The 23,266-nt window shown below is 44.2% G+C and overlaps 2 protein-coding genes across 2 annotated transcripts in view; both read left to right on the forward strand.

Moving 5' to 3' along the window:
• LOC142468200 (sodium- and chloride-dependent creatine transporter 1-like) overlaps positions 1–4,164 on the forward strand; it is an 89,882-nt gene extending 85,718 nt beyond the window's left edge. The window contains exon 15 of the mRNA XM_075574459.1: positions 3,905–4,164. Within this exon, the coding sequence (XP_075430574.1) occupies positions 3,905–4,033 (129 nt within the window). The 3' untranslated portion in view covers positions 4,034–4,164. The remainder of the gene's footprint in view (positions 1–3,904) is intronic.
• Positions 4,165–11,983: 7,819 nt separating this feature from the next.
• Positions 11,984–23,266, forward strand: part of LOC142468201 (G-protein coupled receptor 22-like) — a 107,881-nt gene continuing 96,598 nt past the window's right edge. The window contains exon 1 of the mRNA XM_075574461.1: positions 11,984–12,233. The gene's annotated coding sequence lies outside the window, so the exon portion shown is untranslated. The remainder of the gene's footprint in view (positions 12,234–23,266) is intronic.

Here is a 23,266-nt window from a genome sequence, read left to right on the forward strand (position 1 = left end):
TTTGACCACTTTTCCTGGCTATTTGGCATTTAAACACAGCCGCCACCAGTCTAAGTTCTTCCAAAACCAAAGCTGTCTCACATTTTAATCTGGTCTGTAACTGTTACATACACCTATAATATATTATCTCTTACTGTGCATGCAATGTATTTATATTGTATAACCCTGCTCACTTAAAGCTGCAGTTCAAGCAATATCCTGCATGTGTGTGTTTTTTTAATAAATCAGTTCTGTAGTAAGAAAAAATACTTTTAGCATTTTCTGTTTTACAAAAAACAACTTTGAAAGACCAATTTTTTTGTATTCTATTTTAACAATCATGCTTGTTCCTATAGCAACGATTTACATTCCCCATATTTAAAGATGTCGCCAAACTTCACCGATCAATAGACGGAGAACGAATTGACCGGCAGCTATGCAGTTCTTTAGGTAAGTAGAGATTGCCCACATGAAACTATTGAAGTTAAAAAAAACAAAAAAAAAACGGGAGCTTGAACTGCAGCTTTAAACACCCCATAACCCCCAACAGCCGCAGTGGGATCCCCTTTCTCAGGAAATATGTTACTCCTAAATGAATCTCCAACTCTGGGGAATGCAGTGTCAGTGCACTGTGTGAACGCTATGTGTAAAGACATGTCTGTAACACTGTCCTTATCGCTCGCTTTGTGATTCCCAGTCACTCGGCCTGACACAAAGAATTTGCATATCTGTGCTCCGTAATTACTGAAGTCTAAGCTGCAGTGGGATTTTTGCCAGGAGGTTGCACAGCATCTCTGCAGAGTCTTATCTGCAGCCACAGTTTAGAAACCTTGTGCGTGTGTCAAAAGATCCTGTAAAAGGGACGTGGAAATATTCTGGAGCATTTAGAGGCTGCTTAACCCCTGTGTATAGTGGGCGGTTGGCTCGTCTACACTCCATTCACATACTTGTGGAAGGAGAGGAGCCTCTATAGATACTGTCAGCTTGGTGGTGTACTGCGACGGTGCATTCATGGTAATAAGGAACAGCCTGCATTCTAATCATAGGCAATGTTCAGGGAAAGTGGTCTACTGGAGGTGGGAGAGGGGCAGCGATCTACTACAGGTGTGAAAGGAGAGGGGGAGTGATCTACAGAAGGTAGGAAAGGAGAGAGTGAGTGATCTACAGAAGGTAGGAAAGGAGAGGGGAAGTGATCTACTACAGGTGTGAAAGGAGAGGGGGAGTGATCTACAGAAGGTAGGAAAGGAGAGGGGGAGTGATCTACAGAAGGTAGGAAAGGAGAGGGGGAGTGATCTACAGAAGGTAGGAAAGGAGAGGCAGAGGGATCTACAGAAGGTATTAAGGGAGAGGGGAAGTGATCTACTACAGGTGTGAAAGGAGAGGGGGAGTGATCTACAGAAGGTGGGAAAGGAGAGGGGAAGTGATCTACTACAGGCGTGAAAGGAGAGGGGGAGTGATCTACAGAAGGTGGGAAATTAGAGGGGGAGTGATCTACAGAATGTGGGAAAGGAGAGGGGGAGTGATCTACAGAAGGTGGGAAAGGAGAGGGGGAGGGATCTACAGAATGTGGGAAAGGAGAGGGGGAGTGATCTACAGAAGGTGTGAAAGGAGAGGAGGAATGATCTAAAGAAGGTGGGAAAGGAGAGGGGGAGTAATCTACAGAAGGTGGGAAAGGAGAGGGGGAGTGATCTACAGAAGGCGGGAAAGGAGAGGGGGAGGGATCTACAGAAGGTGGGAAAGGAGAGGGGAAGTGATCTACTGAAGGTGGAAATAAGGGGGAAGTGATCCACTGGAGGTGGATAATTACCACAAATGGGACCTGTTGGATACAGAAATGCAGGATTATAATTATGTGTGTGTATATATTTAGAACTATAAAAAAAATTATTGTGGGACTTTTACATTTGATAGACATTTTTGGCTAATAGGCCAGTGACCCATTCCTATAGAGGGGAGTGGGGGTGTTATGTGTCTCGAAATTGAGTAGCGTTCGGCTGGTGTGTGATTGGGTTTTGGTGGGAAGAAAGGCTGCCGGGGAGGGAGGTGGGTAGGGTTAGCACCCTTTATGTCTAGCAGTTACTAAGGCTTTGCCATGCTGAGGGCTGCAAGGGTTAGTGGCGAAAATGTCTGTCCGCGTCGGACCTGCATCCCAACAAATTGTGCAAAAACGGCACGCAGGTAAGAATTCTTACTAAATACGGTGAATACGTCACATTTACGGCACGTCACATTGCGTGCCGTTTCCTCCCGCCGTTACACTGGCAATATCAGAATGTATTGAATCGGCCGCCGTGGCTGTTATTTAGTGAACAGCGATAGCGGTCAGTGGTTCTTAGCGCCATTTTATTTGAGATGTATTTGGATGTAGCAAGCGTAAAACGCCTCTTTTGACAGCACGTCAATTAGCAGCACGCGCAAAAACAACAGTGGCGAGAAACAGACACAAATAAACATTTTACCTGGCGACTCTTCCTCTAATATAGGGTTTTGGAACAAGATTTGCGCGTGCTGTGCGTCTGCGATCTTCCCTTTGCCACGGCTCTTAGTGCACTTTTGAATCTCTGCCTGGTAAATTGATGAGCTGTATCCTTTTATCAACAAGCCACCACATTAGGCCTGCTGCCTAGGCCATGCTTCATGCATATTTTGCTTTTTTTTTTTACAAGTCAACTCCTCTATCATTAAATAGACTAATGCAGTACAAGGGGCGGTGAGTTTACTTTGGTAGCAAATGTCAGGGGCTGCTTACTGTAACTTATTCACAACTTGTTTAAAGGAAAGCTTTTTTTTATTTTTATAATAGCTATATTTATTCCATGAAAATGGCCATGAAGCTATTCCTCCAGATGTCTTCCTAGCTTTGTTAAATATTCACTTTTTATGTGAATCCTGCAGGGCTCATTTACCAACGTGCGCTTTAGCTGTACTCGTTCTCACGGAGCAACGGAAGCCTCCTTATATAGAGAGCAGCTGCCTGTCATAGCACAGTTACATACACTGTATTGTTTTCTGGGTTATGTGCTTTCTGCGTTCCCCATGTTCTTATGCTTAGCTACAAAAAAAACAGCAAGTTTTACTGATGTTAACTTACCTGTTATGTGTGCAATAGTATTTGCACCAAAATTGTACCATTTTATTCTGAAAAAGCACTTTCAATTATTGACTCCTTTAAAGCTGCAGACCAAGCAATATCCTACATGTTGGTTTTTTTTAAATAAATGCGGTCTTTGCTATGAGAAAATACTTGTAGCATTTGTTTTAAAACAACTCTGAATGAAATTTTGAATGTATTATAATGTAACGAGCATTTTTTGGTTCTATAGCAGCCATTTACAAAGTCACATCCCCTTCCTTTTCTGAAACAGGCTCTGACACACCCCTTTTTGAGCCCCGCCCTCTCTCTAGCAATGCACCAATTGTATCTAGTGACTGCCTGGTCACATGATCTTCCCCACAGAACTTTGCATCTTTGGTCCTCTTCTGCTGCACTGACAGAAATTTAGCGAACCCCCGAGCCGAATCTTCACGATCAATCTGCAACTTAGCTAATTACTTATCATTCTGTGGATTGTATTGATGCAAATATTAAAGGGGACGAGAACAAAAAATGGCAGCTTGGACTGCGGCTTTAAGGTTTATAAAAAGTAGACAGAATTTTAAATTGAAAAGTTTAGAGCCTCCCTAATTGGAGCCTTATCACTGGGACCTGGATCCAATTGTACGTGGGTTTTATTTTTTATTTTTATTGTATGGCTAAATTCTCTGTAGTCTTGTTGTTTTCTTGTGTTTAATTCTTTCAGTCTAACAGCACTGCATAGTGCACAGATTGGAGGGGATGTTGTCGTTCTGGAATTAATGATGTTAGTGTGTCTAATCAAGAAAAGCATTTCTTTCTTCTTTCTTCATTTCCTTTCTTGCTCACTAGAAGATATTCCTGAAACCCATCCCCCTGCAATGCCCAGCTAAAAGGCAGAGAAAAGGCTGGCGAGAAGGACAGACGCATGTACCAAACATATGCTCATCACTGTGGATGGGAAACTCGTCTCTCGGATGAAGATATTTAGGGCTTGAGGTCATCTGTTGTCATCCTGACCCCCGCATCATGTGCTGAAACACAGACACAACAATCCATTGTTACTTTGAGTTCCTCTCAACAGCAGTAGGGAAAAGGCATAGTAACTCTAAGAGAAGAAACATTCATTTGTGTGATTATTACAATAAATAATGAAGCTTCAAACAAAGAATTGTGGTAAAGAAAATGTACATACCCACTACCCTATCTGTTATTGTTCCAGACATAATCATTTAATAATCACTGTAAGGAATTTTGTTGTTGATCCTTAAGGCGTCGGACATAGTGTATGCGTTCGTGCGGCGTGACGCTCGCCTGCGGCAGGAGAAATTTCTGTCCTGCAGGCAGAGGCGACGGGCAGGCACGTCGGGGGGCACGGGCGTGATGTCACGGAGCTGGTTCGCCCTCATTGGGCGTCACTCTCGCCGCAAATTCGAGCAAGGTTGACGCGCAAAGCACCCGTCGTACTTGTTCACGTGCTCACGCACGCGCACTATACACATGCACATTGCGTCATAGTGTTTGCTTTCGGCGCAAGCGACATCTCCTGCACTATGGACGCAGCTTAAGGCTGCGTTTATGGTAAGGGCTACGGCGACATCGTGACTTCAGCAGTCGCAATCCCTACAGCATTTCCTGCAAGGGGAAGGCGTAGCAGTGAGCGGGTCACCCTCATTTGGCTAAACCGCTCACGTGCCGCCACGAGCTGATCGCTGAAGAAGTCAAAATCCGTCAGCCGTCGCTGTCGTGCCCACTATGGGCACCGGCGACGGACTGCATGTGCGCTGCGCAACGTCACAGTCGCCAGTACTATAAACGCAGCCTAAAGCAGCGGTCCAAGCTGCTGTTTAAAAAAAATGAATAAGTGCATCAATACAATCCACACAATAAGTCATAAGGTAAGTTGCCGATCGATCCATTTTCCTGTGATTGATATGTGAAGATTCGGCTTGGGGGTTCACTAAATGACTGCAGGGTAGTATTGACTCAGTATCTGTGACTTTGTAAATGGTTGCTGTAGAAATAAGAAAAGACTTGTTACACTATAATACATTATTTATATATAGCCAATAATGTACATAGCGCTTCACAGCAGTAATACACGTGACAATCATATTGATAACAAATAATATAAATAACACATAAAGGAGAGAAGCGCTTTAGGCATAAAAGTAACATTTAGGAAAAAGGAGTTCCTGCTCCGAAGAGCTTACAATCTAATTGGTTGGTAGGAAGGAGGTACAGAAACAGTAGGTGGGCGTTCTGGTAAGTGCGTCTGCAAGGGGCCAAGCTTTATGTATGCGGCGTAAAACTATCACTCATGGAGCTACTCATAGGCTTCCTTTATGCAGGTGTGTAATTCAGAGTTGTTTAAAATTAAAATGCTACAAGTATATTCTCATAATACAGAACTGATTGATTTAAAAAAAAACATGTAGTATATTGCTTGGTCTGTTGCTTTAAAAGGTGTCAGAACTGAAAAATATGGTACCGGAATTCAGTTCCTCCAAGTTCACCCCCAAATTTGTTCTGCACACGAGTACATTTTGTCGTTGTACAGTTTGAGGAATGGGAGAGTTTATCCACAAGAACTAAGCTGTGTCTGGCTGCAGTTACATATCACCTTTGTTTAAAGAAATAATACAAGATGTTGTCATCACACATAAAGCACAATAAAATATCTTTGCGGTTTAATTCCAAGCTAAACAAATGACCTAACATTGCAATGGGAAGATGTATTTTTATCCTTCAGTTTTTTTTGTTTTGACAACAGAAAAACAGTCTTACTAATGAAATCATGCACGTACAATAAAAAAGGGGTGCTAAACTCCAGTCCTCAAGACCCCCCAACAGGTCAGGTCTTCAGGATATCCCTGCTTCCGCACAGGTGACTCAATCAGTGGCTACCTGCTTCAGCACAGGCAGCTCAATCAAAGGCTCAGTCTTTGACTGAGCCTCTGATTGAGCTACCTGTGCTGAAGCAGCGATATCCTGAAAACCTGACCTGTTGAGGGGTCGTGAGGACTGGAGTTGCGCACCCCTGACTAACCCACCAGTGAAGAGTTTAAAGGGGCTTTGCTTATGTTGTTTTGGGTTACGTTTTTAACCCCTTCAACCCTCTGACATTAAATGACTCACCTTGCGGTTTAAGTACATATTTTGGATAGGGGGAAACCATTGCCTCTACAGCAGAGCTCTTGAGTGGGATCAATTTGAATTGGCTCAGCTCCAGCATCACACTGAGGCGCAGTATTGGATTTTGGACTTGTTACAGCCTCTCCCAGGGCTGTAAAGAAGCCCTAATTGGAAGTTTGTCGGCCAGATAGAAATGTTTTATGAGGTTTACCCTCACCGAAACTGAAACATAATCACCTATGCTAGATCCCGTGTAAAAATCCAATCTTCCCTCTGGAAATGTTCATTTAGCTGTGACGCTAATTACAAATAATCAGTGTTTATTTTAACGTTTAAAGCACCTGGAAGCACCGACACAGCGGGATATGGTAGACTTTCAAGCAGTAGATATACTGGAGCAAAGGGTATCAATGCATTGAATTCTCCGCTTGCTAAGCTCATTCTCTATACTTCGCCACACATTGTAATGTAAATCCTGAAATGAACAGTGGAGTCAAATGATAACCTCAGGGACTCAATGCAGTGCAGGGGAAGGGGTTAACAGTAGACCAGAAGGGAATGGTGTGTAGGCCACCTGTTAATATTTCAGGCGTCACGGTATCAGTGACACTGTGCCACACTGCCCTGTCCTCTACTTCTACACACCACTTGCACATCCACTAATTAATGTATCTCCCAGTGTCCCCTCGGGGACATGGCTAGCGTCACGTTGAATTGCACGGTGACAGCAAGAGAAATAAGGGAGGGGGGGGGGGATTTTATTAACCTATCTCGGTGTGTTCCCACACCCGGATACTTAGCCATTTCTCGTGGCCTGAAGCTTAGTAAGGCCTTGATGCCCATGTAAGGTTCATGACAATAGAAGACGCATTTACTAAACGGTTCTTAGCCACAAGACATTTTATGATGTACTCGCATGAATAAACCATAAATGGAATAAAATATTGGGGGTGATGTGTGAAAGTCTCCTGGCTGCAAATACAAAACCATAGCCAGTGACCCCAGAAAATAATCCCATTCATTGAATTCCTTTTTTGGGCCAGAATCTGGTGCTCATACAGTATCTGCATTTTTGAAAAAAGTGAAGTTATGCAGTTTTCTGTTCTCAAACCCAAAAGTTTGTCCGGTTATTTAAAAAAATTACAAACCACGGAACCCGAGGATGAGTCGGTCTTTGGTTTTGTCCCGTATTTAGTTTGGATTCCTCAATTAGTTGCAGAGCTCGACTCGGACATGAGAAACGACGCAGAATTCAGACATTATTTTCGGATGCTCCTCTTTATTGAAAATAGACAGAGGTGCCTGGGCTCACAGCTTCCGGTAAAGCCACGTTACTGGATAATCCTGTCTTCCGATGGTGAGACTATTGAACCATATGAGCTCGGTGGAAGCCTAGAGTGATGTCGATTGACATCTAATGAGCACAACTTGGCAGGTCTGGTTGGGTAATCGAAACCTTCAAGTAATAAGCAGATAACTGGCATTCATCGCTTTATATTGTGTCTGCGGTGTGTCCCATTTGGAATCCTCATCAGGTATTGTAGCCAGACAGCCCTGCACCCTGAGTGGTAGCTGCTCCCCTAGAGAAGAATTGCCCTCCCACACACTGTACTAGTAGAGAATACAAGACACAGATCACAGCGCTGAGGGTAGGGTTGTCGTTTAGTACCAGATGAACATGAAGAGGACCTGTACAGTATGTCCAGCTACTTTAAATTCAGTTAATAGATGTGGGTTGATTCTTTAATATGCATAAGGTTCCAAAATATAAGTAAAAATTTTTTTTTTTTAAGTTTGTGTTTTTAATATTAATTGAATAATCTGCAATTGGATTGGACCAATTGAGGAGAAAGTGTGTGTGTGTGTGTGTTGTACAGTATACTGTGGACAATAGAGAATTAATCTGCTCCATCTATCGCGATAACGAATAAGAGACACTGTCCCTGATCTGCCTGGCAACAGATGACAGGAGATATGGGATTGGATAAGAAGAAAACTAGATAGACTCTGGAGACAAACTGTCAGTCTGAGACAGAGACAGAGATAGGTAGCGACAGTCTGAGACAGAGATAGGTAGGGACAGTCTGAGAGGCACACAAAGAGACAGCCCGTGACAGTGAGAGGGGCTTAAGAGACAACCTGACACTCAGATGGTGAAAGAGGAGGTTTGTAGGAGACTGCTAGCCAATGAGAGAGAAAGTGTCAGAGAGCTGCAGAAATACATTCCCTACATATTTGACCATATTTTACCCGGAACATGCGCGGTCGGTGACTCAAAAAAACAAACTGGGACATTTACTAACATTTCGGGACACCGGGACAAACAACAACAAAAACGGATCTCTCCTGGCTAAACCAGGACGTGAGGTCACCCTACAGTACCTACACAGAGAGAGAGTCGAGAAGAGCCTACAGCATGACACAGCCGGATACGTGCCGGGCTGTTAAAGTGCAACAAGATAACAGACGCTTTCCCGCTACTTTCAAGTATCATTTGTGTATTACACACACACCTCACAAATGTTTCACCCTTAGGCCACGCTTATAGTGCTGTCGATGGCGGCAGCGACACGACGGGTGACGTCACCCGTCGCCACAGGCGAAAGTTAGATTGCGGGTTTCCTGGCATTTGATTGGTTCAGGGGCTGTCACATGAGGCGACAGCCCTTGAAAAATCAAATATTGCCGGCTACCAGTTTTTGCGACGCGACATCGCTCTGTCGCATTGTCGCCGTCGCGCACATTATAAGCGCACGTGGCGGCAATGCATTTGTTTAGGCCTGCAACACGACTACAAGCCATTTTGAGATAAGGAGTTCAGTGCTGGCAATAATATTGGCCTAAATGGCTTTCACATTGGAAACTGGGTCTAATATAAGGGACATTAGCACAGCGTCCTCATTTACTGCGTATTACATATGTATATATACAGTATATATAGTGTGATAAGTGTAGAGTGTTTTGGCAGCCAGGTTAAGGTTGCCCTGGGCCCTGGGGTCACAAAGCACGATTAATATATACCCAAGTCTCATCTGGTTTTATTCAAAGGGTCCAATTATGGTGTACTAAGGAGGACGGACTCAGGCCTCGCCATACCACGTATAGACTGTGAAATAGAGGGGTTACAATGGAGGCACAACTCGGATTTCTTTTTTTAATATTGGTAATAAAAAGCTAACCCTCCGTTAGTAACTCAGTAAATTACCAAACCCACGAGACATAGTTTGGGCATCATACCATGCTGCCTTTTTGTATAAGAGAAGGTTCTCGATAAGCCACATGGAGACAAATATCCAACTGAATCCCACGGCTGCTGTGGGTAGAATTATAATTAAAATGAGTGCGGCCATTTTGCATGATTGGTGTCCCAGGGAAGGCGTAGATATAGATAACGTTTTTTTAAGAACGGGAATCCCAGAACCATACTTTTTCTCTCTTTCTCCACACCTCATGGACCATAAAGTGGCACTGTGTGCTTTCTCCCCCCCCTAACCGAACAAGGAAAACCTATTTGTATTAGGCCAGAAATGTAACGTAACCCAATGTATGTATAAATGAATATGCCTAATAAAAACCGTTTGAAAAAAAAAAAAAAGAAAGACATACCCAGATGTTCCTCTTCTAATGCGACAATGGCCCCATTTAGTATTGAAGAGTTGAGTGTTATTCAGGATCTGCAAAAAGTCCCAACATCCAGTTGGTACTCCCGGCCAAGTATCGTCCAGTGGTACTGAGGTCTCCCCATGATGAGCATGGACACTTGGACTAGTGAGGGATCAGTTCTATTGGCCTCACATGGCTGGAGATGTACAAGACTATGGTAAAAACTGTGGCAGATGTGTGTCAAGGAAGACTCTTCCTAAAAAAAGGCTGATGAATATCACCAGCATGGACTTCTTGTCCTTGCTTGTCCTTGGAGCCCGATAGTTTCATCAGCAATATTCTGACCATTTCACTCGATATGCCAAGGCTTTTCCCACTAAACATCAATGAGCTTCAACAGTTACCAAAGTGTTATAGGAAGAGTACTTTGTATATTATGGGTTAACGAAAAGGCTCCAGTCCAATCAAGGAAGAGACTTTGAAAGTCGTTTCATTAAAGAATTACTGTCTTTATGTGGGATAAGAAAATCTCAGACGACGCTCTATCACCCAGAAGTGGACCCTCAACCGGAAAGGTTCAACACTGCTACAGTACAGTAAATACATTGGGGACTTTAGAGACTGCAGGTACGGGAACGTGAAGTGAGCATGTACACCGATGTGACTATATGCCCTTCTGAGATAAGATCTCCAATTCAGTGCTGGCAATAATATTGACATAAGTGGCTTTCACATTGGACACTGAGACTAATATAAGGGACAATAGTGCAGCGTCCTCAGTGTGTGTGTGTGTGTGTGTGTGTGTGTGTGTGTGTGTGTGTGTGTGTGTGTGTGTGTGTGTGTGTGTGTGTGTGTGTGTGTGTGTGTGTGTGTGTGTGTGTGTGTGTGTGTGTGTGTGTGTGTGACTGCTTTGTAAGAAGTGAGGGATGGAAAAAGGGGGAGACCTTATTTCACTAAAAGATGTAGGGGCTAAAAGGGAATTATGGAAGAAAAAGAAGCAAAGAACCAATGAGAGGTAGAGAGAGAGCGAGAGGGAGAGAGCGGGAAAGGGAGAGAGAGGGAAAGAGAGAGAGAGAGAAGAGCTGGAGAGAGTGAGAAGTAAGAAGAAATAGGTAAAGAAGATGAGAAAGAAGAGGGAGAAGGGATATGGAGAATGAGATAAACTAATGTATAGTGAGAAGGGAGCAAATTTGAAACTGAAAGAGAGATGAGGAGGGGAGAGAGGGGGTACAGAAGGAGAGAGAAAGGGGAGAGAAAGGAGAAGAGGGGATAGGATGGGAAGAGAGAGTTGATGAAGAGAGAAGAAAAAACTAAATTGAAGATTGAAAGAATGAGAGAGAGAGAGAGAGAGAGAGAGAGAGAGAGAGAGAGAGAGAGAGAGAGAGAGAGAGAGAGAGAGAGAGAGAGAGAGAGAGAGAGAGAGAGAGAGAGAGAGTTTAATGCAGTGAGAGATAAGGGAAAGAGAGATGGGGGAATTAGGAGAATAATATGGGGAAGATGGAAAGAGGGGGAAACACGGAGAGAGGGAGGGCTGTGGTAGGGAGAATAGAGGGAGAAGAGGAAAGAGGGAGAGAGAGAGAGGGAGGGGGGGTGAGAGGGAGAAAGGGAGATAAGAAGATAGAGAGAGAGAGAGAGAGAGAGAGAGAGAGAGAGAGAGAGAGAAGGATTGAGAGAAGGAAGGATTGAGAGAGGAAGAGAGGAAGAGAGAGAGAGAAGGAAGGATTGAGAGAAGGAAGGATTGAGAGAGGAAGAGAGAGAGAGAGGAAGAGAGAGAGGAAGGAGGAGGAATTCAGAAAGAGAGAGAGAAGAGAGAGGGAGAGAGAGAGAGAGAGAGAGAGAGAGAGAGAGAGAGAGAGAGAGAGAGAGAGAGAGAGAGAGAGAGAGAGAGAGAGAGAGAGAGAGAGGGAAGGATTGAGAGAATGAAGGATTGAGAGAGGAAGAGAGAGAGAGAGGAAGAGAGAGAGGAAGGAGGAGGAATTCAGAAAGAGAGAGAGAAGAGAGAGGGAGAGAGAGAGAGAGAGAGAGAGAGAGAGAGAGAGAGAGAGAGAGAGAGAGAGAGAGAGAGAGAGAGAGAGAGAGAGAGGGAAGGATTGAGAGAATGAAGGATTGAGAGAGGAAGAGAGGAAGAGAGAGAGAGAGGAAGAGAGAGAGAGGAAGAGAGAGAGAGGAAGGAGGAGGAATTCAGAAAGAGAGAGAGAGAAGAGAGAGAGAGGGAGAGAGGCTGCAGCACACACACACCTGCAGCAGAGGGGGAGGTAGCTGAGCATCAGGCAGCAGCAGAGCAGGGGCCGGCTCCCAGCACGGGAGGGAAATTGGAAGCACTCAGCGAGAAACACTGCCAGCCTGAGCCAGGCTCCCCAACCCTGCAACTAACCTCCTGTCACCGGGGAGCAGAAGGGAGCACACAACCCCCCCGGTGCAATAAACTTCCTGCAGTGAGTAGGTAAGTCTCTGCATTATTTGGATGTTTGCATTAGCTGGAGATGCTCATTTTGACTCCCATCCCCATCATTGTCTTATACTGCAGTGTACACTAAGGAATTGTAACCCCTCAGGTGCCGCAGGGGCACATTTGTCTGTGGATACTATGACACTGGAAACCCTTCTGTACTGAGAAGCTTAAACTGTCAGTGAATGCTACACCATTTTAACCCATTCTGCAGAGATTGTGCTGTAACAGATATTACTGAGGTTTAACCCCTGTGGTGCCGGAGAGGGGGATTTATGAGTGGATACGGTTGTCTTCTAAAACCTTGTGCACTGCAGAGGTTGTGCTACCAGTGGGCATTAGTAATAGCTAGGTTAACATGTCAGTGGATGCTAGTGTGTACTGAACCCTTCATGCTGGAAGGGCTTAATCTATGAGTGAATGCTAGAGGATTTTAACCTGTGCAATGCTGGAAGCATTGTAATGCACTGCAGGGGTTATTGTCCCCTCTCCATATCTGGATGCTGTTTGTACTGTATAAGTAGCACCATGCATAGATTTGTTTTTTTTTTAAGCTCACCCTATGCTAATCTACCAGGCTGTTGATTTGTGGAAATTTGCTTTAAAAATGACCTGGGTTGAGGGGTTATTTCCACACACGATAACATTAGCAGGAGGGAGAGCTGGACATGCCCAAGTAAATATGTGAGCAGCTGGAATGAGGGATGCTTTTAATCTCACTTTCCAGACGCTACATGCATGTGAGGTTGGGATACATTTCCTGGGACCAACACAAACAAAATGTGTTTTTATATTTCCGACTCTAAGAGGTTCTTCTTCACACGTGAGTCAGATGTGTTGCGTGATCCAATATTGTCACTGGGTTTTATTTCTGAGGTTGTAAGCTCTCCGGGCAAGGATTACATTGGATGGTACATCAGTGACATTTACCCACGTAGTGATGTTTTGTTACTGTTTGTTCGTTGTTGAGTTTTATAGTAAATCGCTGAGTATGCCACCGGCACTGTATATAAACAGTTACTATGAGGATACTGCAGCAGTGGGAAGATTCCAGCCACATGCTGATTGTACACAGAGGTCATTTGCCTTCCTTAGGATTGCTTGTTGAATGTTATACATAGTCCATTATGCTCCAGAAGTAGTAAAATGAGGAACTGCAGTAATAGAATAGTAATGTTAATGATAGGCTAAATGCATCTGAAAAAGACACTGGGATATAACTGATGCTGAAGTGTGAAGTTTCCATTAAACACATCAGCAGGGGCAATCCTTAATTCTCAGTGTTATTTAAGAGGCGCCCCAGGTGTGAGGTGCAGCGATGGGATAAATGACTGGGTACGGTTGGCAAGGAAAAGTGTGTTCTTATTCGCTCATGTCCATATTAAATGCTCCCCGACATTCAAGGGGTTCATCTATATGTATATATATATATTGCTGACCCGAGGAAGAGAGGAGAACTCTCGAAAGCTGTGACATAAATTGTTAGTCCAAATTAAAAAGGTATCACCTAATACTGACGAACTCATTTATTCTGCGCTATCGCAACTGGACTAACACGGCTATTTCCGTTATATACGAGAAGAGAAGTACGGGGTCTATATACCGAATATGATAATCCCTCAAATAAACAGGCCCTGTGTCACTCCTCTCCAACTCCTTCTTAAGGCATTTCCTAAATCTGTCACTGATCACACACAGCAGAACAGGTGCAAAGTCACCTGTCACATATACTGGCCGAGAAAACATCTTTGATCCACTGACACACTTCTACTGCGTCTGATACAGAGAACTAGGCAGGTGGGGTTAGTTCAGTTCTCTGAATCTAACACCTTTTGGACTATCACTTATTCCACATTCTTGGCCCTCGGCTTGTCCATCGAACAAAGTTTATTACAAGTTTCAAAGGCAGGCAATAAAACTGGCCACATGGAGGTCTGCTTAACAAAATCTCCCGGCTACAAAACTGGGGGGCAAATTAGAGGAAGGGGGGGGGAACACCCATCTTTATAAAAGGGTGCAGTTGAAAGCAAATGGTTCTCGGATGAATCTGCTGCACGGAGCACATGTCATTTAAATGACTTTTGTTTATCACACATGTAATGACGAATTGCTCTCTCCTGGTGCTGTGCACCCCAGTGATTTTATTTTGTAACTTTTAAGTGATTCATTCAGTTAATACTCTGCATTACTGAAATACACAACAACCATATCCAACTGCAGGGTTTTCTCCCTGTGTGTAGGGACATTGTGCAGCGTGTTATGGAAGCAGTGAGCTAGGAACAGACGTGCCCTTGGGCTCCGGTTGCAGGGACAAGATCAGTCGTTGGGAGGTGACAGTTTCACGGACGGGGTTTTATCCATACCCTTACCTGCCACTTGCAGATCTTGCAATTTAAAAAAGATGGCCGTGCATGCAGAAGTAACACATTATCTGCCGATGCTGCAGGCAGCTGTTGAAAATAACAATTACATGTTTCATTTGCATCGTGCCTTCCTGCTCCAACGCACCTCACAATTTTACATGAGCCTCCTGTATGCAGCTAGGGTTGCTAGGCGGCTTCTCCAAAAATACTGGACACAATGGTGAAAGGTGTGAGGCGTTCGAGACACACACACACATACCTCTCTCCACTCCATGCTGTGTCCTCCTCTCTTTGGCCCCAGGCTCCTGACACCTCTTCCTGATTGGTTGCATTACCAAGCAGCAGTCAATCTAGATGAAGGCAGTTGCCCAGCCCCCAAGCAACAGCAATGCTCTCTCCGTGCTCAGGGAAATCCCACGGGCCCCCCAAGCCGGTCAAGTCACTAAGTCCAGAGAGGTAATACCGGTATACACAGACATGTCCAGTATTATCTCTAATGTTTTACTGGACAGTGTCCAAATACAGGACAGTCCAGTTCAATACTGGACACCTGGCAACTATATGCAGCCACTTCTAGGGTGGGATCTTGGCAGCAGCATTTCTAGAACCCGGGTTTGCATGACAGCCTCCAACAGGAGACTGCCAAGTACAGGTGGGAATGCTGGGGCACAAGCTTTGCTAACGAGGCGTTAATTACTTTGGGAGTATATTAAATAGTTGCCATACAGTAACTCCCTTTACAACCTGCCATTAACGCCACCTTCCTCTTGCTGTGGGAGATCTGGGTTTCAATGGAGCTGAAATCTTCCTTTGCTAAGGGGACAGGGCGTTACAGAATATTGACCGAGAGGACAATCTTAAGAGTTAAAGCTATTGTCACATTCATCCTTACCATCATCATTTATACTGTGTCAGTAAACTTGTCAGATTTAAGCCCAAGAGTCTCATTTTAAGTGGCACAATGGCCAACGGTAGCATACACCAGGGGTGGCCAACTATAGTCCTCAAGAGCCACCAACAGGTTAGGTATTAAAGTTCTCCCTGCATCAGCACAGGTTCCTGACCTGTTGGTGGCCTTTGAGGACTGGAGTTAGCCACCCGTGGAATACACAATGCATGCTATTTGTGCTAATGAGGGAATAAAGAACCCTCAGAAGGGTTAAGAAACCCTATGAAGTAAGAACACCGGAATTGTTAAAATGATGCAGTGATCTGAAGCTACAGCTATTGCCCAATACACAGGAAGCCGCCATTAAAAATGTTAAAGAATATTAATCTACATCTGAAAACATGAGGATTTGGAAGTGGTGTGTGATTATAATACTGATTCTTACTGGTGGTACTAGTAGTATGATGATTGGGATGTAGAATAAGAAATAAAGACAATTACAAAAAACATCCAGCGTAATCATTTGTTATTCTTATACAACACTGGCAGTGTACGCAGCGCTGTGCATAGACTTTTGCTGGTGCTCTGAGTTACTGCCCCATAGAGCTTACAACCGAATTTTTGCAATGCTCCGGCATATAGTGACTTGCCCAAGGTCACAAGGGGGTGACACTGGTAGAAATGTGACACATTTTCGCTGAAGTTCGCAAACGAGGCGAAATCTGCCAATTGGTCGTCCCTCAAACTCGCGCAAAAACGTCACGAAAACAAATTTGCTGACATTAAAAGTCACGCGTGCAAGGCGTCCCCTTTCCCTAGTCAATTTTCTCTCAATTCTGGGACAAAGTAGCAGAGTATTTCGTTCCGCAATCCTGGGGCTATTGGTGAAATTCTGAGCATCGGGAACTTTGGCGAAAATCTCACCCCCCCACCCCCCCAAAAACGCAAAGAAGTGTGAGAGGCAAATTTGAAACTCTGTTTAGCTGCTTCAATGGCAGTGACATTCTATCTCATTGTTTGATCGGGGCTGTAACCCCCCCCCTCCCCCCCCAGTAATGAGTGGGTACACACTTAACCCTTTAAGTGCTGGGTGGCCCTGCATTGTGCATCATTGGCCTCCAGCACCGCTGGGGTTCATTTCCCTTCCATAACAGCGGCAGCGTATTCCCTGCTAGCCCTCTGGACAGAGAGAGATAGAGACCTCTTGTGCGGGATCTCTCTCCATCCAAGCAGCGTCTGAGCTGGAGAATTCCCAGACAGATGGTGCATCTTGCAGAAGAAATGAATGTGCCATTAGAAAGAATTTGTGCTCCAAGTCCACTTGAGAGGGGATTTCATTTTTACCTCCTCTTCTTTGCCCCCCCCCCCCCTCCCCTTACTCCCCCTCATCTCTGTTTGCCGGCGCACAGCAGCTCAAGGGGTACGAAATATTAAGCATTACTCCTCATTTGCGTCTCTGGAACCCTAAAACACAGAATAATATGCTCATTTCCTTCTCATTCAGACAACGCCAGAGGCGTTGGAAAGATTGTCTGGCCCTGCGATGGTGCTTTATTCTGTCAAAGGCTGGACAGTTAAACCTAATTGATGGATACGTAGGTGATCAATGCTCCCGTCCTCTCGCTCTGTTGGATTTGCATGACGCTCTGTGCATTTTACGAGGCTAAAAAACACAGATGATCTCCACATGCCGCGTGGCTGGAGATTTCAAGTGCTCTGTATGGCTTGTACAAATAGATCTGTCTGTGGCCACCGATTCCGTATGCTGTGATTCTGTCTTCCATTTGCACATGAAGATTTAAACTGTATTCATTTCAATTAAGCCTAAGTCTTCCCAGGCAAGGGGTCTCTCTCTACAGCATGTAGGGAGAAACCTGTGTAGCTGATTCTACAAGCGCTATAAGAATATCTCTTGGTCTGTGTATCACCATCAGGTTGACTGTATTAGCACCATACACAATGTAACATGTACTTACCCTTCAGTGTCAGCGTCTTTTGACCTTGAGGATGAAGCTTTGGCCATATTTACTAAGCGGTGCTAAGCCATAAATCACCTTACGCCCTGATTTTTTTTTTTTTTTTTAATGTTTGAATTCAGACCATGAATTGTAATTAATTTTTTCCTGTCTGAATGGTACAGCTCCAAAATGTGGGGGAATAGTTTAAGGCGAAGAGAATCCTACTTGTGCAGCCAACACAACACAAACAAATAAAGTCAATACACTGTAGTGAAGAATTTGTTTCCCCATCTGATGGTGTTCCATCTCTTAGATTGTAAGCTCTACAGGCGAGGATTTACGGCTGAAATATTCTATATACACTGTACGTGCCCTGCGCTTTCGGTAGTGGTCACATGACTGTGGTACGCATTTTTGGGGAAACGGACGAGTCCCCCTGCTCCGTTTCCTCACTGGCAAGATCGCGTCCTGTCCTCCATGGGAACGCAGGACGCAATCGAACCTGAGGAAAAAAAACACCCTTCGAGGATGACATAGTCACTACGGCATGGGCCCCCCAGAATGCCAGGGTGCATGACGTAGTGACTACGCACTTAAAGGGTTAAAGTAGGTATAAAAAAAAATGCCTCAAAAATTGCCAACCAGGGCGGCCTGCAGCCTTAATGTAACACCTTTGACAGGTTATTGTAGCATTCGCCTCTCAGGATCCCAGCAGAACTCCAGGTTTAAAGCAGCGTTCATTTCAGCTCCGGGGACCCCCCTGTTCCCCGAGTTACTTATCTCCTGTACGGGGTGCAGGTAGCAGCTCTGCAGGTTTAAAAGTCCTGGTCACACGGGCCAATAGGAAGCCACAAGGGATGATGTCACTGCTTCCGATTGGCCCGCGCAATGCTGCCATTATTATCCCCAGACACAGCCCAGCCCTGGAGCTGCTACCAGCACCCACTCTGGAAGAAAGTAATTCGGGAAGCAAGAGCACCCCGGAGCTGAAATTAACGCAGTTCAGCTCTGGAGACCCCCCCTGTTTCAACCCTATTAAAGAAAAGAAAAAAATAGGAAAGCAGGAGTGCTGATTTAACCCCTTCCGCCCCAGAGGAGCCTGCAACGCATTTAAGCCGCAGGAATCTTTGATCATGGGTTGTGGGAGATAGCGTTTCACCCCCCCCCCCCACCCCCCCTCAGAACGGATTAGCATTTCGTCAGTGTGTTTTTGCATCCACATCTTTTGTTTGAAAGGAAACAGATTAACAGTTGGTGGGGAAGAAAGCAAATGTTACCACGAATCAAAGGAGAGCAAAGGCGGCACGTTCAGTGCGTGTGGCACGGAGCTAATTGGGGTGGCAGTAGAATTAGCATCTCGAAATGACAAGCTCCCCCTCCCAGTGCAAGAGTAACCTTCCCAGTCTGATCATTTGCATCCACTGATTGGATTCGGGACACACTGTACACCAAAGCAGGTCAACCTCTTCTCCGAAGGGGCCACATCAGAAAACATTTAGCAGTAGAAGGGCAACACGCGTATTGTAATTTCATTTTAGATACATTTATAGATTAAAAAAATGACTCTATTACGACATTTTGCATTTATAACATCTGTACTACACAGGTGTGAAAAAAAAGTTTGCGAACCGCAATGATAATTACAGAAATTAGTTTTTCCATGAGAATCTTCTTGAGTCTTTTATTAAATATCCAATATGGTTTATATTAACTAATTCCATATCTTTTGAAACAAAATGATGTATGAATTAGACAAACCGTGCGTAATTAAGAGTCAGGGTATATGAAAAAGTAAGTGTATCCCTGGTTTTTATCATTTAAATTAAAGGGGATAATTAGAATCAGGTGTTTAAATAATTAGGTACAGTTTGGGAGGCCCCACTCTATATAACGATCAGAAACATTGTGAGTTTGGTCTTCACCATACAGGTGTGTGGAAACATGTCATGCCACAATCAAAGGAAATCACTGAGGACCTCAGAAAAGCAGTTATTGATGCTCATCAGTCTAGAAAGGGGTGCCAAACCATTTCTAAGGAATCGTGACTCCACCAATCCACTATCAGACAAATGGAGAAAGTTCAAGATCACAGTCACTCTACCCAGGAGCGGTTATCCTATCAAAATTGGCTTGGCTAATGTGAGTGTTAATGACTCAACTATCATAAAAAGACTGAACAAGAATGGTGTTCATGGAAGGATATCCAGGAGGAAACCACTGCTGTCTAAATAGAAGATTGCTGCCCATCTGAAGTTCGCCAAAGAGCACATAGATGATGCACAAGACTTCTGAAACAACGTTCTCTGGACAGATGAGAGGTAGAACTTTTTGGCCTTAATGAGAAATGTTATGTTCGGCGAAAACCAAAACTGCGTTAGAACAGAATAACCTCATCCCAAACGTAAAGGTTGGTGGGAGTTTGATGGTTTGGGGCTGCTTTGCTGCCTCAGGACCTGGACAGCTTGCCATCATTGACACAATCATGAACTCTGCGTTGTATCAGAAGATTCTGGAGGAGAATGTCAGGCCATCCATCTGTGAGCTGAAGCTGAAGCTAAAGTGGGTCATGCAGCAAGGCAATGATCGTAAACATACAAGCAGATCTCCAAAAGTATGGCTGCAGAAGAAGAAATTCCATGTTATAGAATGGCCTAGTCAAATTCTGGACCTAAACCCCATTGAAACGTTGTGGCAGGACCTGAAGCGAGCTGTCCATGCAAGGAAGACCTCAAATGTCACTGAGTTGAAGCAGTTCTGTAAGGAGGAATGGGCCAAAATTCTTCAACCCCGATGTGAGAGACTGACCAGCAGTTACAGGAAACGCGCAGTTGAAGTTATTGCTGCTCAAGGGGGCGCCACCAGGTACTGAATCTAAAGGTTCACATACTTTTTCACACATGAATGTTTTAATCATTCGTGGATAAATAAATGTTGGAAAAAATCTCATGTTTTTGTGTCATATGTTTGATCAGGTTATCTGTATCTATTATTAGGACTTAGATTAAGATCTAATAACATTTTAGGTTTGAAATATGTGAAATATGTAAATATCCTAAGTGGGTCACAAACTTTTTCTCGCCACTGTGTGTGTGTGTGTGTGTGTGTGTGTGTGTGTGTGTGTGTGTGTGTGTGTGTGTGTGTGTGTGTGTGTGTGTGTGTGTGTGTGTGTGTGTGTGTGTGTATACAGTACTTAAGTTTCAGTGTGAAAAATTACCATTATCTACCTAAGCGACTAGTATGAAACTAGCAGGAGCAGAGAGCCCAAGGGCCAGATGAAGGCCGCTCACCCGCTGTATTTTACCCACAGGCCTCTAGTTGAAGAGCCCTGCTATGTTCCAGTGTATAGTGGCTAAAAGGCCAGTCCCTCCTAGGGCCAGTGAGCAGATTTCCCAATATGCCCTTCAGGCCCCAGTTTAGGGCTCAACGGGATCTCTAGTTTTATTTTTGTATAGCTGAAAACATTCCTCTGAAATTGGCACACATCGTTTAACCTTTGGGGGCAGTTTGTCGATGGCGTAATCTGCGCAGTGTTTTTAATTGTCGCAGGCCGCCGTTTTTATCCGCAGCTTGTCATTGAACCCTGATTACAAACTGACTAAACCCTCATTTTAAATCCTGCCGGGTGAAGGCGGTGGCGTGTGGCGCCCTGGTAAGGGCTTCTTGTAAATAACGACGCAGCAGCGCTTTCATTTTGAGGCGGTGGCGTGGGTGCCAAAAATGTATTTTTGGGGTGGCGGGCCCGGTACCGGGCCTAGGACCCCCAATTAGGTCAATCAGGATCTGACAGTGAGCTGGCAGTGGCATGTTTAATGGGTTAAAATAACAGACACTTAAGCATTTTGTAATATAGTCTTTTTTTCCGTGTTAATGTCACCATGGTAACCAAATGCTATGGAGAGATTTACTAACTATTGCAGACCTGCCTAAGACATGCAGATGAGCATACAGTTGTATTTGCATATTTGCTTTCCTGTGGAGGGTTTTTGTCACTTTTTTTACTCACCATAACTTAACTCAGTATATATATATATATATATATATATATATATATATATATATATATATATATATATATATATATACTGTACACACAATCTTTGCCTGATCCCTTTTGTTATAAGACTGTTTGTACACTGTTGTATATACAAGTTAATTGTTATTCTGGACTAATTACACCAAACAGATAAAGCGGAGGAACAATAATTGGCAAGTAAGATTAGAATTAAGCAGACACAGAAAAACATACATTTTTTACACAGGAAGCAAATGTAAAATGGGAAAATGTTACTTTAATTTTGATTTAATATTTTTAAAGAAGCCAATTGCATTGTTGATACGTTGTTTAAAAACATGCTTTTTATTGCTATGCGGGGCCGCCTGTTTACAGCAATCTTTTTCAGAACACCAACATTCCTGCCTTATTCCTGTTGTTTTCTGCCATGCTCATTTGAATGTCACATAAGTGCTGCTCGAGTTCCAACACAGGGGTGGCAGTCTGGCAGCCTGGAATTGAAATGTGCTATTATGAATTCGGTTTTTAAATTGCTTCGCTGTAGGCAGGTGACCTCTCATGCAGGGGACGGGATTTACTAAACTTGGTATCTTGAATTTGCCAATTTCCCAGCCCTGTCAGACACTGGGTACCTTCATGCTTCACTAAAGGACTATATTCTATTAATTCTTATCTTTACAGTCTTAATGGGGAAGGCAAATGAAAACCGCGCTAGTTCCCTATCATGGATTTGGAGAGCTGTGATTTAAAAGTGCAATCCCCTTCCTATTCTTATTTTTCCTTCCCATTTGAAATGGTATCCTCCATAATTCAGGGGGTAATTCCTAGCCAACGCCGGGTCTTTCTAAGTGGGAGAGAATCCCTGCTTTCTTGGGTAGAAGAACATGGCAGATAGAGAAGCAGAGGCAGCTTCCCATTCCAATCTGATGATGTCACTGCCCTCACTTGGGAGGGAGCCAATAAAATGCGAGGATGAGGCAAACGGCATTCTGGGAATGGAATTAGCCAGCATATATAGTCTCATGACAAGCGTTAAAACTAAAATGGTTTGTCAGTAAACTTGGAGATTTGGGAGGGGGGGCAAATTAGGTTAATGTGTGCAAGTGGCTCTTTCATGTACAGTAATGTGTTCATCTTGTACTTTTAAAACCCTTAGAGTGCCCTAATGACATCTACTGCACGTCACAAGGATTGGCACACTGTAGCCCTGGTGACATCATGTGGGTATTTATATAATAGTATGGTGTGCGTCCCTTTTTCTGAAATTAAATTACATCTGAAATGTCATTGTGACTATGATATATATTTTTCCTAAGTGCGGGAGTGATACTGCTTATTATTATATAAAGTATATATCTCCGGCTGGCTTCGGGATCCGCCCTCTACATCTCGACCAGTACTGGATTCCAAGAAGAGACCCTATTGGTTCATAAACTATAATGTGGGTATCAGGTACGAGGAAGTAATATACACGTGATCAGGAAGAAGCCATGGTCCCCTCCCCTGTTTACCGGAAATCCAGGATGGTGACCCCGAGGGAAGTTTGGTGCTGAGCAGGCAACCATAGGGTGACATGCCCACGGCCCTGACGGAGCTCCTTGAACATACTTTGGTCTTTGCCAACAGCTCGGAACCCGGCTTGGACAGACCCGTTTTGTGTCCACTTCTTTTGCGGAACCTGTTGGACAGCCCCGCTGCTGGCCCTCTCCCACGTTGGTTTCTTGTGTTGGATCCCATTACTAGAGATGGGTAAATGTTTGGGGCGGATTTGGATCTGCAGGCGATCGTCCGGTTCCTTTGGTCCG

This window comes from Ascaphus truei, chromosome 17, assembly GCF_040206685.1.
Source record: "Ascaphus truei isolate aAscTru1 chromosome 17, aAscTru1.hap1, whole genome shotgun sequence".
NCBI classification, from domain to species: Eukaryota; Metazoa; Chordata; class Amphibia; order Anura; family Ascaphidae; genus Ascaphus; species Ascaphus truei.